Here is a 12,441-nt window from a genome sequence, read left to right on the forward strand (position 1 = left end):
GCTTCTTTGCAGATTTGGAGCACAAAACAAGAGTGTGCAGAAGGGGAGGAAGCAAAGATACCAGACAGAGGCCAGGCACAGCCCTGCCTTGTCCTACTGTGCCACCAGTCTGGCCCCACTGAGCCACCCAAGGCTACATCCATTCATTCAGAGGGACAAGCACCCCTCCCCTCATTGATCCCCCTGCCTTCCCTCAACCCAGGTACAACCCAGACTCATCCCAAAAACGCCTGTAGGGGCTGGGGGCACATTTGGGCTGCCCCAAACAAAGCTACTGCCCTCCAGCCTGGCCAGCAGACCCAGATTAGAGCTTTGCATCACCCCCCTCCCCCACCCTGCCCCCCTCACTCCCCAGGGGATTAAAGCTCATTAATCACCCCGAGGCATTAACCCCCACTGGGACCAGCCGGTGCCTCCTCAACCCCCTCAACCTGTCCCCATCACGTGCTGAGGGGTACCAAACCAGGCTCAGTGTCCACCAGTTACCCATTTTTCCCCCAAGCCCCAGAGGGCCACAGCAAGCCCTCTGCACCCCCTGCGCCCCCCAGGCTCTGGAAGGATTTAGCCTTAAACCAGACTTGTGAAGTCAGAAAGGTTTATTCCAGTAAACAGAATTTCTCTTGAGCTCAACAGTACAACAACACCTGATTGCAGCACATGAAAACAAAACATCCACAGGAAGAATTTCCACAAAATACAGGTAAAAAAAATAGATGTGATTGGAAAAACACTCATTTCAGAAGAAAAAAAACCAAAAAGTCTGTGAGAAGCTTTTAAATTAAACAGTGTTGGATTCAAACCCTGATTGGCTCTGTCTCCAGCAGTGTGCAGGAGCAAAGGAGACTATTATTGCTTGCTGTGCTGGCTCCAGACACCCTCTCCTCTCCCAAAATTTGCCCCAGGGCAGGGTGCTGGGCACTCCGCAGTGCTGGGCACCCATACCCCTCCTTGCAGCTGAAGAGGCAAAGGGACAGGGTCATTGTGGACGGAGCTTGCCAGGCCAGGGTCAAATACCCTGGCTGTGGTCAGTGGCTGGGCAGGTGGGGTTTGGGAGAAGACACTAAAAGCCTCAGGTTTTACAGCTAAAGGGTAATTTTGGGTGGGAAATCTCAAATGGAGATGAGGTTTGGGGTGGGGGAAGAAACAGGGAACAGTGGGGACCAGGAGTGTTGGGCATCAGGCCACCCCAAACCCTTGATCCCTCCCAAACCCCTGCTTGTGCTTACCAGGGTGTGCAGGGCTTCAAGGCAGGGCTGGAGGAGCACCCTGGGGATGAGCTTTCGGGAGGGGGGACCCCCAGCACCCCCGGGCCAGAACCCCTCTGCAGGGATGCTCACTGGCCACCAAAGCCCAGCACTTCGGTAAGGGTGGTAGGGAGCAGCCCCACATTTCTACCATGAGCTCATGGCAGGGAGGAGAGGAGTGCAGGAGAGGTGGGTAAGGGGCTGGGGGGGCTAGAAGACACCCACCCTGCCTCAGGGCCTTCACAGGTTGCTGAATAGTTCATTTTTCTTGCTCCAGTCCATCTGGGGTGCCCTCTTGCTGGTGCGCTTCTGGTGCGCCCGCTCCTTGGCCACAGCCAGCGGGATGTCAAGGTCCAGGAGGGAGCCAGATGCGGAATGGCGTTTGTCACCCTCCTGTGTGAGAGGTTGGGGCTGAGAGGGGGTGTCAGCCCCACTGTGTGTCCCCTGGGCAGCCCCATGGTGGGGGCTCAGCCCAGTTCCTGCTTCCCAGGCACCGCCTCCCCCCAGCACTCCCAGCCCTACCTGGCTGCGGCTCTCGCTGGAGCAGGGGGACACGGCCGGCGTCGCGGGGCTGGGTGGGCTCTCGGACACCGACTGCGACCGCGGCTCTGCCCCGTTTTCCTGAGGGGAGCAGGGAGGCAGTGTGAGCTCCAGCCCTGGGGCTTGACAACAGCCTCCAGAGCTGCAAGTCCCACCCAGGGGGCCATGAAATCCGTCCTTCCTGCACGTAATCCCCTGCAAGCCCCAAGCACATAAATACCTCTAGCGCTGCCCATCAGGGCGGGGAAGGATTAAACCCCGGCCTGACTGCCCTGGCTTTAGCAGGAGGAGGAGGAGGAGGGTGGCTGCAGGGCTGGGTGCTACTTCCCTACTGCAGCACAAGGGCTCCCAGCCCTGGAGTATCAGAAGGCAAAAGAGAGCAGGAAAACAGCCACCTCCATGAAACTCAGCACCACAAGCATCCCCCTTCCTGGAGGACGCCAGTTCCCTTCCCAGTGGCACCAGCTCTTGTGTGGCAGGCTGAGGCCACTGCGGTATCTGGTGGCAACCCCCACCCATGGGCAGAGGGAACATGAACAGGAGGGTCTCTGACTGGACATGGGCACACATGGAATTAAAATCAGGACAAGGCTCTTACCTTCCCTATATCACCATTGGCTACTGGTTCTGGCAAGGGACCTGTGGGATAAGGACACAGGCAGTGAAGATGTGTTTGCTCTGTCCCCTTGCCAGTGGAGGGCAAGCCAAGGCTGTACATGGCCAATGCTCACACAACACTGCCCAGGGTCTGGCCAGGTCATGAGTTTTTTAACCACCCACTGCAGCCAGCCCCGTGGCACAGGGGAATGGTGCCATGCTGCCAGACACATCCCCATGATGGCAGCCATGATGTGGAGCCCAGTGAGACCCCTTCCCCATCCTCCTGGGGACCACTGTGACAGCAGAGGAGAGCAAAGGGCAGCTGATGCCTGTTTGCTCCCCAAGCCATAAACCCTGCCAAAGTGCAACCCAGGGCCATAAACCTGCCCACGTCAGCCCCACCAGCCCTGCATGGGGCCCCTGGCTAAGCAGGGAGATGCCAAAGCCAGGTGATTCTGCTTGGTCCCAAGGTGATAAGGCCACCTCCCAGGGCTCAGCACCCTTAGGTTTGGTGAGAAGGTGACACAGAGCCACCAGAGGTGGCACAAACCCCTCCCAGCAGCACAGTCCCCAGCCCACCTGTCAGGTGCTGCTCTGAGGGCACCACCTTGCACTTCTTGAAGAACTCATCTGTAAGGACGTCCACCACCAGCAGCCTGGTCTCGTCACCACTCGCCTTGATGGCTGCCACCACGTCACTGTGCTGCTTGCCCTCCATGCACACACCATTCACCTGCAGGTACCACATCACCATTGGAGCTGGGGCACATCCATCCCGCAGAGGCACCAGGCAGGGGTCAGGTACCAGCCTTGGTACCAGTCATAATCCCAGCACAGCCACCCCATAGCCCCCACAGGCATTCATGGCCTCGCAGAGATTAGCAGTGAAGCCAGAAAAACCTCATTAAAAGCAGATTTTCCTCTGAGTAATTGGCATGGGGTTGAATGGGCAAAGCTGGCAGGGAACTCCCAGCAGCACATGGAGCCGGGGCTGGCTCAAAACCTTTGTGTCAAGTGATGGTCTCCAGAAACCCACAAGCTTCACCTCAGAAGAGGCAGCAGTCCCAACACCCTGGTGAGCAGCAGGGCTGGGGCTCAGCTGGTCCTTGCTCTCATGGATCATCATCCCACGTGGCACAAACCTGAGCTCATCTCCACCCCGGTCACACCTGACAGCAGGACTTGCAACCATCATGCACCTCGTCCCAGCCTGTGCTACCCCAGGGGATCCGCAGGGACAGTGCTACTGCTAATTAACCCCCAGACAGCTAATTAATGCTCAGTCCCAGCCCTCCACAGTGCTGCACCCGTGGGTGGGGACCGGCAGGCTGGTGCAGGTTGGGCGGCTGTGCCGTGAGTCACCAGCAGCACCAAGCACACTGTGTGCCTTCCTGGCCAAGGGCAGCTGTGTCCCAGGCACCAGGATGTGAGGGAGTGCCAAGCCTTTCAGAGAGCCCCCTCTGACCTCCCCTGAGCCCAGCACACCTCGATGATGCGGTCCTGGGGGGCCAGCCCTGCTGCCTCAGCCGGCGAGCCGGGGTCGACGGCGCGCACGTACTGCCCTGGGCGACTCTTGTCACTGTGCAGGTTGAAGCCGTAGCCATCAGGGCCCTTCTTCATGTGGCACAGCCGAGGTCTTAGCTCCTCCTGCAATGGGAACAATCTCTGGGTGAACTGCTACTGGACCCCCCAACAACCAAGGACAGCACCAGGAACCCCAGAGAGCTGCTGGAGCACCAGAGACACCATCCTCAGGTGGCCACCTGTGGGCACTGACACCTCAAGACAGGATGCAGGGTGCCAAACACCCTATGGTCCTGGGCTCTAATTAATTAATTAGGTTCAGGGCACACTAATTGCAGTGAAACATTGAAGAAACTTGTTATTATGTGTGTATTCCCAGACCACGCTCTTCCTTTTGGGATCAGGACTGCAATTGCCATGAAGGTGGAGGAGGAAACACAGCCCAGGTGGCTGGGAAGCACCCCCACTCCACCCCATCCCACTCAGGAAGCTTTGGCTACTGGAGAGGTGCTGGCACAGGTCCCCTGCATCACCCCCCTGCCAACTGCCCCTCCCCATGGCAAACCAGCCATGGGCTCAGGGAGATGCCCCACCCCAGAGCACCCCACAGCCATTGTCAGCAGGGAAAGGGCACACAGGGCTTGGGCAGGCAGCTGGAACCCAGATGGAGCAGCTGTAATGCTGAGGCACCTCCATGCCCCAGCATGACCTTCCAGAATTGCAAAACAGAAACCAGCTCCACTGGGGCAGTGTGACTGGGACGTTCACCTCTCCAGAAGGCAACACCCAGCTCATCTGCACCTGATTTCACCTTGACCTGTGGATCCACCAGTACCTGGAGCCAAGCAACCCCGCTGGGGCAGCCACAGCCACTGACTTGGCCCCCTAGGTGCCCTCTAAGCTCCCCACATGGTAAGCAGCAGGAAGAAGCAGGAGCTTCCCCAGGAGCCTGGCACACAGGAACTGCCTTTACTCACCCAGCAGGGAGTGGGATGTCCAGGAAGCATCAGAGGAACCAGGTGACATAAACCAGACACCTGCAGGTCACACTGTCAGAACTGCTCTGACCCTAGCACCCAATACCACTTTTACAATTTATATATAAAATGGTTTGATCCCACCTTGACCACCAGAACCTGGGCTTTGGTTGGGCTCTCCCAGCAGCCAAGGCTCACTCAAACTGCTGGAATATTCCTCACCAAGGGGGTGTATTTAATCTTTCATCTGAGATAATTTTTTCTCTGTGGGTACCCATAGCATCACTGAGGACAGGCACTACAGGAATTTGCCCTCCCACACCTGCACCAGGGTGCTCTTTACCCCCTGTACAACACTCTTGCATCTTGCCATGAGATCACCTTTGCCCACAGCAGGGAAAACCTGCGTCCTGGGGTGCTGACACACTGGTGTGGCACAAGGTCCCCCACGGGCTGGGATGACACATTTACAATTGCTAAGCCCAGTGCTGCAATAAAGCCCTGATAAAGCCCCATCCTCTTGCGCAACACCTTCCTTCATGGTCAAGGCCGGCCACCACCCCAGCACCACCTGACAACGCCCTGGGAAGGGAGGTGCAGGCAGCACCCAGCACATCTGCCAGGAGTGAAGGTGATCCCGAGATGCCTCAGCCCTGGCATGCAGGACTTGGCCTCCACGTGTGTCAGCTGCACATGCCCCATGCAACAGCCCAGCTGTGGATTCCCTGGCTGGGTGGAGCATTGTGAGCCCCTCGACTTCGCCCCTTCTGCCCTCCCGTCCCCACACCGTGTCCAGGTGGCAGCAGGTTCACGGGGTGTGACAGCAGAAATCCCAAGCAATGCTGGGAACAGACAATACCCAAAATAACGACAAAAGGCAGGAGCTGCTGGATGAAGGTAGCACCTCCCCAGATCCCTGCCCTGGCTCAACCCTGAGCAAGGGTTCAGGCTCTGGAGCACCCATGCTGCTGGTGCCCTTGGCAGCACTGTGGGGCTGCTCCACACCGATAGCTCAGGACAAAGCCAGAGGGAGCACCCAGCAAGCGGGGCTGGCAGCACTCCCGGGTGAGGAGGAGGAGGAGGGAGGGCTCTGCTCCCACCCATACCAACAAAGCCCTGGCAGCCTGGGCTCCCTGAGATGCTGGTGCCATGATTTTTTGGGGGGATGGGAAGTCCTGCAGGGTGCACAGATGTCTCAGGACACAGGGACAGGTCATGGCAGTGAGGGAGGCACTGATCCTGCAAAGGCAGCTGGCCAGGGCAGCAGCACTGGCTGCAAGGGCAGCCTGGCCAAGCCATGACCCGGCCCCCCAGCAGCCTTCCACCAGCAGCTGGCAGCTCCTCCAGCCCAGCATGCCAGGCTGCCTGACCCTCCCCAAGTCACAAAAACCCTGCAGGCAGCCACCATTCTGCCATCCAGAGAGGAAAACAAATGCATCTGATCGTCCGGCAGCTGTATCCTGCCCATCTATGGGGTGAGCACCCCATGGCAGTGCATCCTTTCAGCCCCAAAGTCCCCTTTAGGCTGAACAACATGAGGCAAGAGGGTTTGGGGCCAACAACCCAAGAATACCCGTGGCTATGGAGCTGGGAGCTGGGCAGTGGAAATGCCCCTAATTTCTCTAAGCTGCTGCATCCTGTCCTGCAAGGCCAGCAGCTCTCCTGCCGTGCTGGGATTAGCTGGCAGAGCCTTGTTACAAGCAATTACAACCTCAGTCAGGGAGGGCAGTGGGGGGAGCTGGAATCAGCCCCTGCAGAGGCATCCCCATGCCACCCCTCTCCTCTACACCCAGGGAAGGCAGAGAGGTCTCTGTCTGTAGAGATGCCCGCTTGGGATGAGCACTTCAGGAGCACTGCACTGCTGCTCCTACCCTGAAACAGGATTTGGGGCACACCCAGATGCTTCTCCTCCCGCAGCACCTTCAGCCACCTGGCAGGACCAGCAATCCCAGGATTGTGGGGACCTCAGCTGCACAGCATGTCAGGACTCACACCCCATTTCCCAGGCACTCAATAGCAATTTCAGGACAGCTTTTGAAGCCTCAAGTCCCAGGAAATTCCCTGCAGCCCTACAAGCAGCATCAAGCCTGCTGGCGGCAGCAACCTTCCCAGTTACTCAAAGAGAAACACAAGAGCTCTGAGGATGCCTGAGCCAGCAAATTCACACGGGTCCCAAAATCTGGCTCACACATTCGAGCTTCATACAAAGGGGATGCAAAGCAGCCTCCTTTGCAGCATCCCTGTCACGTCCTGTTTGACTGGAGCTGCTTTTCATGCAGCTGCCTTGAGAGGAAATTTAATTCATTTCCTAATTAAACTCCAGCTACCCCAGTGCAACGCTCACAATGCTGGGGGATCTGCTCCCTGTTACACCCTGAAACCCAGCCCTGGGAGGCTCTCCCAGGTTTTACAAGGAGGGATGAGCTTTGCTGGCAGGAAGGGCTCTAATTTAACACTAAATTTGCAAGAGGGAAGCCTGAGGCTGGTAGCAAATGCCTTGCCCTGGTACCAGAGCACTGTGCTGGCAGCACCTGGTGCTGCCCTGGGAACACTGTGCAGCTTGTATGAAACTTTCTCAAGACACTCTCGAGCAGCTGAAGCCTCCGGAAATAAAGACGGAGGCAGGCAAACTGTCACAGCTCTTGGTGGGGGACACCCCCACAGCACAGGGCCCCAGGAAATGGGGCTGACCTGAGGGGTGTGAAATTGTCACCACACTGGCTCAGCACCGCAGACAGGAATGCATGGACCAGCTTCCCAGGGAGGCTCAGAACCTCCACCACAGCATCAGGGGGATTTGCACACTCAAGGTTTGATAGGAATGAAAAAGGAGCCCATGACGAGTCTCCTACATCTGCCTGAGGGATCCGTGGGGGTATCTGAGATCCCTGGCAGTACCAATCATGCAGAACCCAGTACAGTTTGGGGAGAGAATGGATTCTGCTGGAAGGTGGGAGACATTAAACATTGCTCACCACAAGCAGCTCTCCCAGCTCCTGAGCGTCTCCAGGCTTGTTAAACAAATAAAGGCAAGTCCAGCCCAATAAAGCAAACAGAACTCTGACACGTGCAAATCTCCTGCTTCCTCTGTGATCCCAGGAAATCCTACCAACCCACAGTGATGGGATGGGGCTGCAGGGGGATGGAGCAGCCAGCACTGGTTGCCTGCCAGTGGCCAGAAACAGGCCACCAGTGTGTTCCTGCCTCACTGGAGAGAAATCCCTTTTTGCCTGCTCCGGCTTGGCTCAGCATCCCACCCTGCTTGGTGGGTGCCTGGCCTGGGCGATGTCTCCAAACCCACTTTTCCACTGGGCCCTGCCCCCAGCCGCAAGATTTCCTGCTGCTACCTGTTGAGAAACCGTCTGGGGCCTTGTGGCAATGTCACCCCACGTCACCTGCTTCCTGATCTAGTGAGGAGAGAAACCGCTACCAGAGAAACCGTCAGTAGTAACCGTGCATTGGCTGTGCCCTGAGCCTGCTCCCCAAAACTGTGGGGAACCTTCAGCCAAGACTGTCCCCCAAAGCCCATGAGGTATCTCCAGCTGGGGCTGTCTCCCAAAATCCTGTGGGCCTCTGCAGCTTCCTAAGCTCTTTCCATCACTCCAACCAACACAGAGAGCAGGCAGCAGTCCCACAGCATGAGAGGGCTCCATCCTCTTTGGGGACTGCACCTCCTTAGTCCCCAAGCTGGGCAGGGGACTCACCTGAGCTGCATTAAGAACATCCCTTTTATTTTTCCCAGCCCATGGAGAGGTCTGGGAGCAGAAAGCAGAGCAGAGTCTGGCTAGCCCCGAGGGAGTGCTGGCACTGTGACATACGGGAGAGCAGGCACGTTCTCTCTGCATGGGGCAGCTCCAGGGCCCAGCACGGGGCCACACGTGAGGGACCTGGGATCATACAGGGGACAGCGAGCAAGACAGCACGGGGATAGAACATTGCTGTTCCCACCCAAATAAGCCCATCAAGGAGGTGCTGGAGTGATGTTTTAGCCAGGCAGTGATGAGAGCTGTGCCTGCAGTGGATCAGCCCAACCAGGGGAACAAGCACAGGCTAAAGTCCAACAGGAGATACAGCTCAAAACCACCTAATCCTCAGCAAAACCCTATGTTGATAGCAGCTCAGCGAGGCACCAAGGTCTTCCTGGGGCTCAGCATCAACACTGGGAGGGCTCCACTACACCAACCTCTCTGGGAACAGGTCATAAGATTTCCCCAGAAGGTTCCTCACAGTGGGAGCTCAAGAGGCTGCTGCCCAGGGAGCCATCCACATGTCTGTTGTAACAACAAACACGTCTTTGCTGGGTAAATAAAAAGCAGTATTCTCTCCCGGAGCCCCGAGCGTTTCTTAGGAACCGCTTGGGGCATGAAAGGTCAGCTGTTTCTCAATTCCTCACCTTTCTACATCACTTTGTTTGTGCAACTGCTCACTCCCACGCGTGCTTAAGGCCAACATTCCTGAGTTAGGAAGCGTCTGTGGGGACTGCCAGCATCAAGCCCCCAGCCCGGGAAGAGCTCTGCTATCTCCACTCCACAGCAGAGACTGAACACACTCAAAGCAGGAGTGACTACTACCAACACCAGCAGCCTCAGCCCCGAAAAACCTCTGCCACGGGTTTTTTGTTGTATTTGGCGGGGGGGGGGGGGGGGGGGGGTTATTAACGGCCCCCTTCAGCCCAGTTCTGGGCTCAGCTGCACGTCAAAGCTCCCCCTGTTGCTTTTCTCACCCCGTTTTACCGGCCCCGCAGCACAGGACAACGGGTTCAGTGGTGGGTCCAACCAGCCCGGTGCGCCCGCCTACCCCCGCCCGTCACTGACACGGCTGGGAGACAGGACCATTTAGAGAAAAAAAAAAAAAACATTTAAAATAAAAAAGGCAAAGCAGCCGGGCGCGGCAGGACCCGGGGCTTCTGGGGAGCCGCGTTTAAAGCAAAGTGAAAAAAAAAAAGAATCGAGACCGAAACCACACAAACCGCCCAGGGCAGCCGCGGCTCCCGCTCGCTCGTTTGGAAGGCGACCGCGGCCGGTCGCAACCCCTCCTCCTCGGACAACACCCTCTGCCCCGAAAACTTCCGAGCCCCAGTCTCCCGGCCGCTCATTTACCCGCTGGTCGCCACCACCGGGCTCCCGCGCCGCGGGCTCCGCCGGCGCCGGAGCCGCCTGCCCGCCGACCACCGGCGGCTCGGCACCCGCCCCGCCCTGCTTCGGCAGCTGATCCTCGGCCGTCGAGTCTACGACGAGGAGGCTGACGGTGCCGGCGGCGGCGCGGATCCGCTCCACCACCTGCTGATGGCTCTCCCGCTCCACGTTCTCGCCGTCCACCTCCAGCAGCCGGTCCCCAGCGCGCAGCCCGGACCGCTCGGCCGGCGAGCCCGCCTCCACCAGACGGATGAACTGGCCCGGCTTGCCCTTCTCGCCGTGCAGGTGGAAGCCGTACCCATCCGGGCCGCGCTCCAGGCGGCACAGCCGGGCGGCGGGGCCCGCGCCGCTGCTCATGGCGAGGGAAGCGGCGGAGCAGCAGCGGGCCGGTCCCGCCACCCGCACTCAGCGCACTGCGCGGCAACGGGCCTGCGGTACAGATTATATAGGGGGGCGGGGCGCGGGGCCGGCGGCCGCCAATCGGAGCCTGGGATGAGATGATGCCCGCCAAATAAGGGCAGTAACGGGGCGTGGTTATGCAAAATTTAGAGGTGCGGTTATGCAAATATAGCAGGCCGAGTATGCAAATGTGCTCTCGCCCCGGTGGGGCGCTCTGGGCGCGGCGCCGCGGGGTCGCGGTGCCTGCAGCGGGACCGGACCGCTCCCGCTGGGGTCCGGCCCTTCCACTCCCCCGCAGCCACCTCCGCCTGCCCCTGGTGCCACCCGAGCCCACCGCGGCAACTCCCTATTCTTGCTGAACTTCCCCCAACCCCGGGGATCGGCTCTGCCACCGTCCTGGAGACAGCCCCGACAGTGGCCGGAGATCGGCGGGACGATCCCAGTTGTTCCCGTTCCGCGGCACGTCCCGGGTGGCCTCTCGGGGAACATCCGTCCCATACCCTCGCCCAGTCCTTGAAGGCTGTAGTTACTCTCAGCGCTTCTCCGACGTAGAGGGTGGAGGGAGGCTCGAAGTAAAATAAAAATAAGTGAAATAAAATCCCCAAATCGAAACTGCGCGGGAAGGCGGGCCGGGAAGAGGGCAGGTAACTCGTTTTGCAGTGGAAATGAGATGCCAGCCCTGTTCCCCCAGCCGCCCCTGAACCTTGCTCAGCCCCCTAGATCTGATGGCCCGAAGGGGGGGAAGGTGGAGGGAACCCCAGGGGATTTGCTCTGCCCTGGCTCCATGTTCTCTGCTCATGGATTGAAGCACAGGTAGCTGCAGGGGGTCATGAGCATGTGAGATCCTGGGGTTTGGACTCAGCCAGGACAGAGCAAGGCAGTAACTAGTCTGGGCTGCTACGGCCATGCCGCAGGGCTGCTGGTGCCAGGCAGAGCTGGGTCCTGGGACTGTCCCAGAGAGGGTAGCACAGAGGTGTCTCCCAGTGCAGGGCCTGGCTGAAGTTCCCGGGCAAAGGTCCTCAGGGCAGCCAGGATCACGTTTAACCGAGCTGCAGACCGCAAGCAAGGAGGGGACAGCTGCATGCCGTGGCACACGTCTCTCACAAGGCGCTCTGCTCCAAAACCCTGCTCAGGGACCCCAGCGGCCGAAGAACTCCCTGTGTGCTCGGCGTGGCCGTGCTCCAGCTCCGTGGGACGCAGCTGGGAGCGGAGGGTGGGCTCATTTGTTTCCTCCACTCGGCTGAGCATTCGCCCGCGGCCGCTCGGCGCTGAGAAAAACGGCGGAGAGGAATCCCACAGCAGCAGGCGGCAAATGCCTTCGGAGGGGAAAACCAGGGCAAGCCGTGTTGTGGTACGGCCCCAGGACAGGGGATCTATCGCCCGTGGCACAGCCGTCCCCTTGGTAAGGGGGCTGTGAGCAGCGCAGCCCTGCAAGTGAGCTTTTTGGAAGGGCAGATGCAGAGCGCATCTTGGGTACCCTGTGCTCAGTCAGGAAACAAAGCCCAGCTCCAGCAGGGCTGGTTGGAGCACGGGACCGAGATAAGGAAGAAAGGCAGCAGCAAAGGAAACAGCCAAAGCTACTTTTGGGTCCAATAGTGCCTGCGGGATGGCAGGGCACAGGCAGGACCGTCGCGCCCCAGCTGCCTCCTCCTGCCCTTTGCATCTTGGAGTGAAGTTAAAGGAGCTCAGGCAGGAGGATGGAAAAAGAAAAGAGCCAACGTCTGTTTGTGTTGAAGCCATCCAGCATTTTTTTGCAGACATCAGCCAAGCGGCAGCAGCAATGCCATTGGTGGGAAGACGGAGTTATTTGGGGAATGCTGGACTCCGCACCATGAGAACAGCAGGGGAGGAGGTTGGTTTTAATTTAACAGGCCATGTTTACTCTTCCCCTCTCACCTTTGGTCTGTCTGAAATGTGCAATGAAAGTTCCCCCCGGGAGGAAGGCAGGGAGGAAGGGGCCATGGGTGCTCCCCCCTCCTCACGGCTGCTCCCAGGGCCCCGGGCCGGCCGCTCTGCAGCGCC

At 58.9% G+C, this 12,441-nt stretch overlaps 1 protein-coding gene across 1 annotated transcript; it reads right to left on the reverse strand.

Annotated features, from left to right (window-relative positions):
• Positions 1–578: 578 nt before the first annotated feature.
• On the reverse strand, positions 579–10,450 carry NHERF1 (NHERF family PDZ scaffold protein 1). The gene is made up of 6 exons (XM_071452689.1): positions 9,985–10,450; positions 3,870–4,031; positions 2,964–3,117; positions 2,383–2,423; positions 1,767–1,865; positions 579–1,637 (listed from the first exon to the last, which is right to left on the reverse strand). The coding sequence occupies exons 1-6, from the start codon at positions 10,375–10,377 to the stop codon at positions 1,485–1,487; spliced, it is 1,002 nt and encodes a 333-aa protein (XP_071308790.1). The 5' UTR covers positions 10,378–10,450; the 3' UTR covers positions 579–1,484.
• Positions 10,451–12,441: the final 1,991 nt, after the last annotated feature.

This window comes from Agelaius tricolor, unplaced genomic scaffold (genome assembly GCF_023055355.1).
Source record: "Agelaius tricolor isolate 1412-34295 unplaced genomic scaffold, bAgeTri1.0.p SCAF_35, whole genome shotgun sequence".
NCBI classification, from domain to species: domain Eukaryota; kingdom Metazoa; phylum Chordata; class Aves; order Passeriformes; family Icteridae; genus Agelaius; species Agelaius tricolor.

Excerpts from the sequence above, each read along its gene's own strand:
- NHERF1 (XM_071452689.1), bottom strand. The coding sequence starts at position 10,377 with ATGAGCAGCGGCGCGGGCCCCGCCGCCCGGCTGTGCCGCCTGGAGCGC. Across the intron at positions 2,424-2,963 it reads CTCAGAGCAGCACCTGACAG|GTCCCTTGCCAGAACCAGTA; the intron begins GTGGGCTGGGGA and ends CTTATCCCACAG. Across the intron at positions 1,866-2,382 it reads CCAATGGTGATATAGGGAAG|GAAAACGGGGCAGAGCCGCG; the intron begins GTAAGAGCCTTG and ends TGCTCCCCTCAG.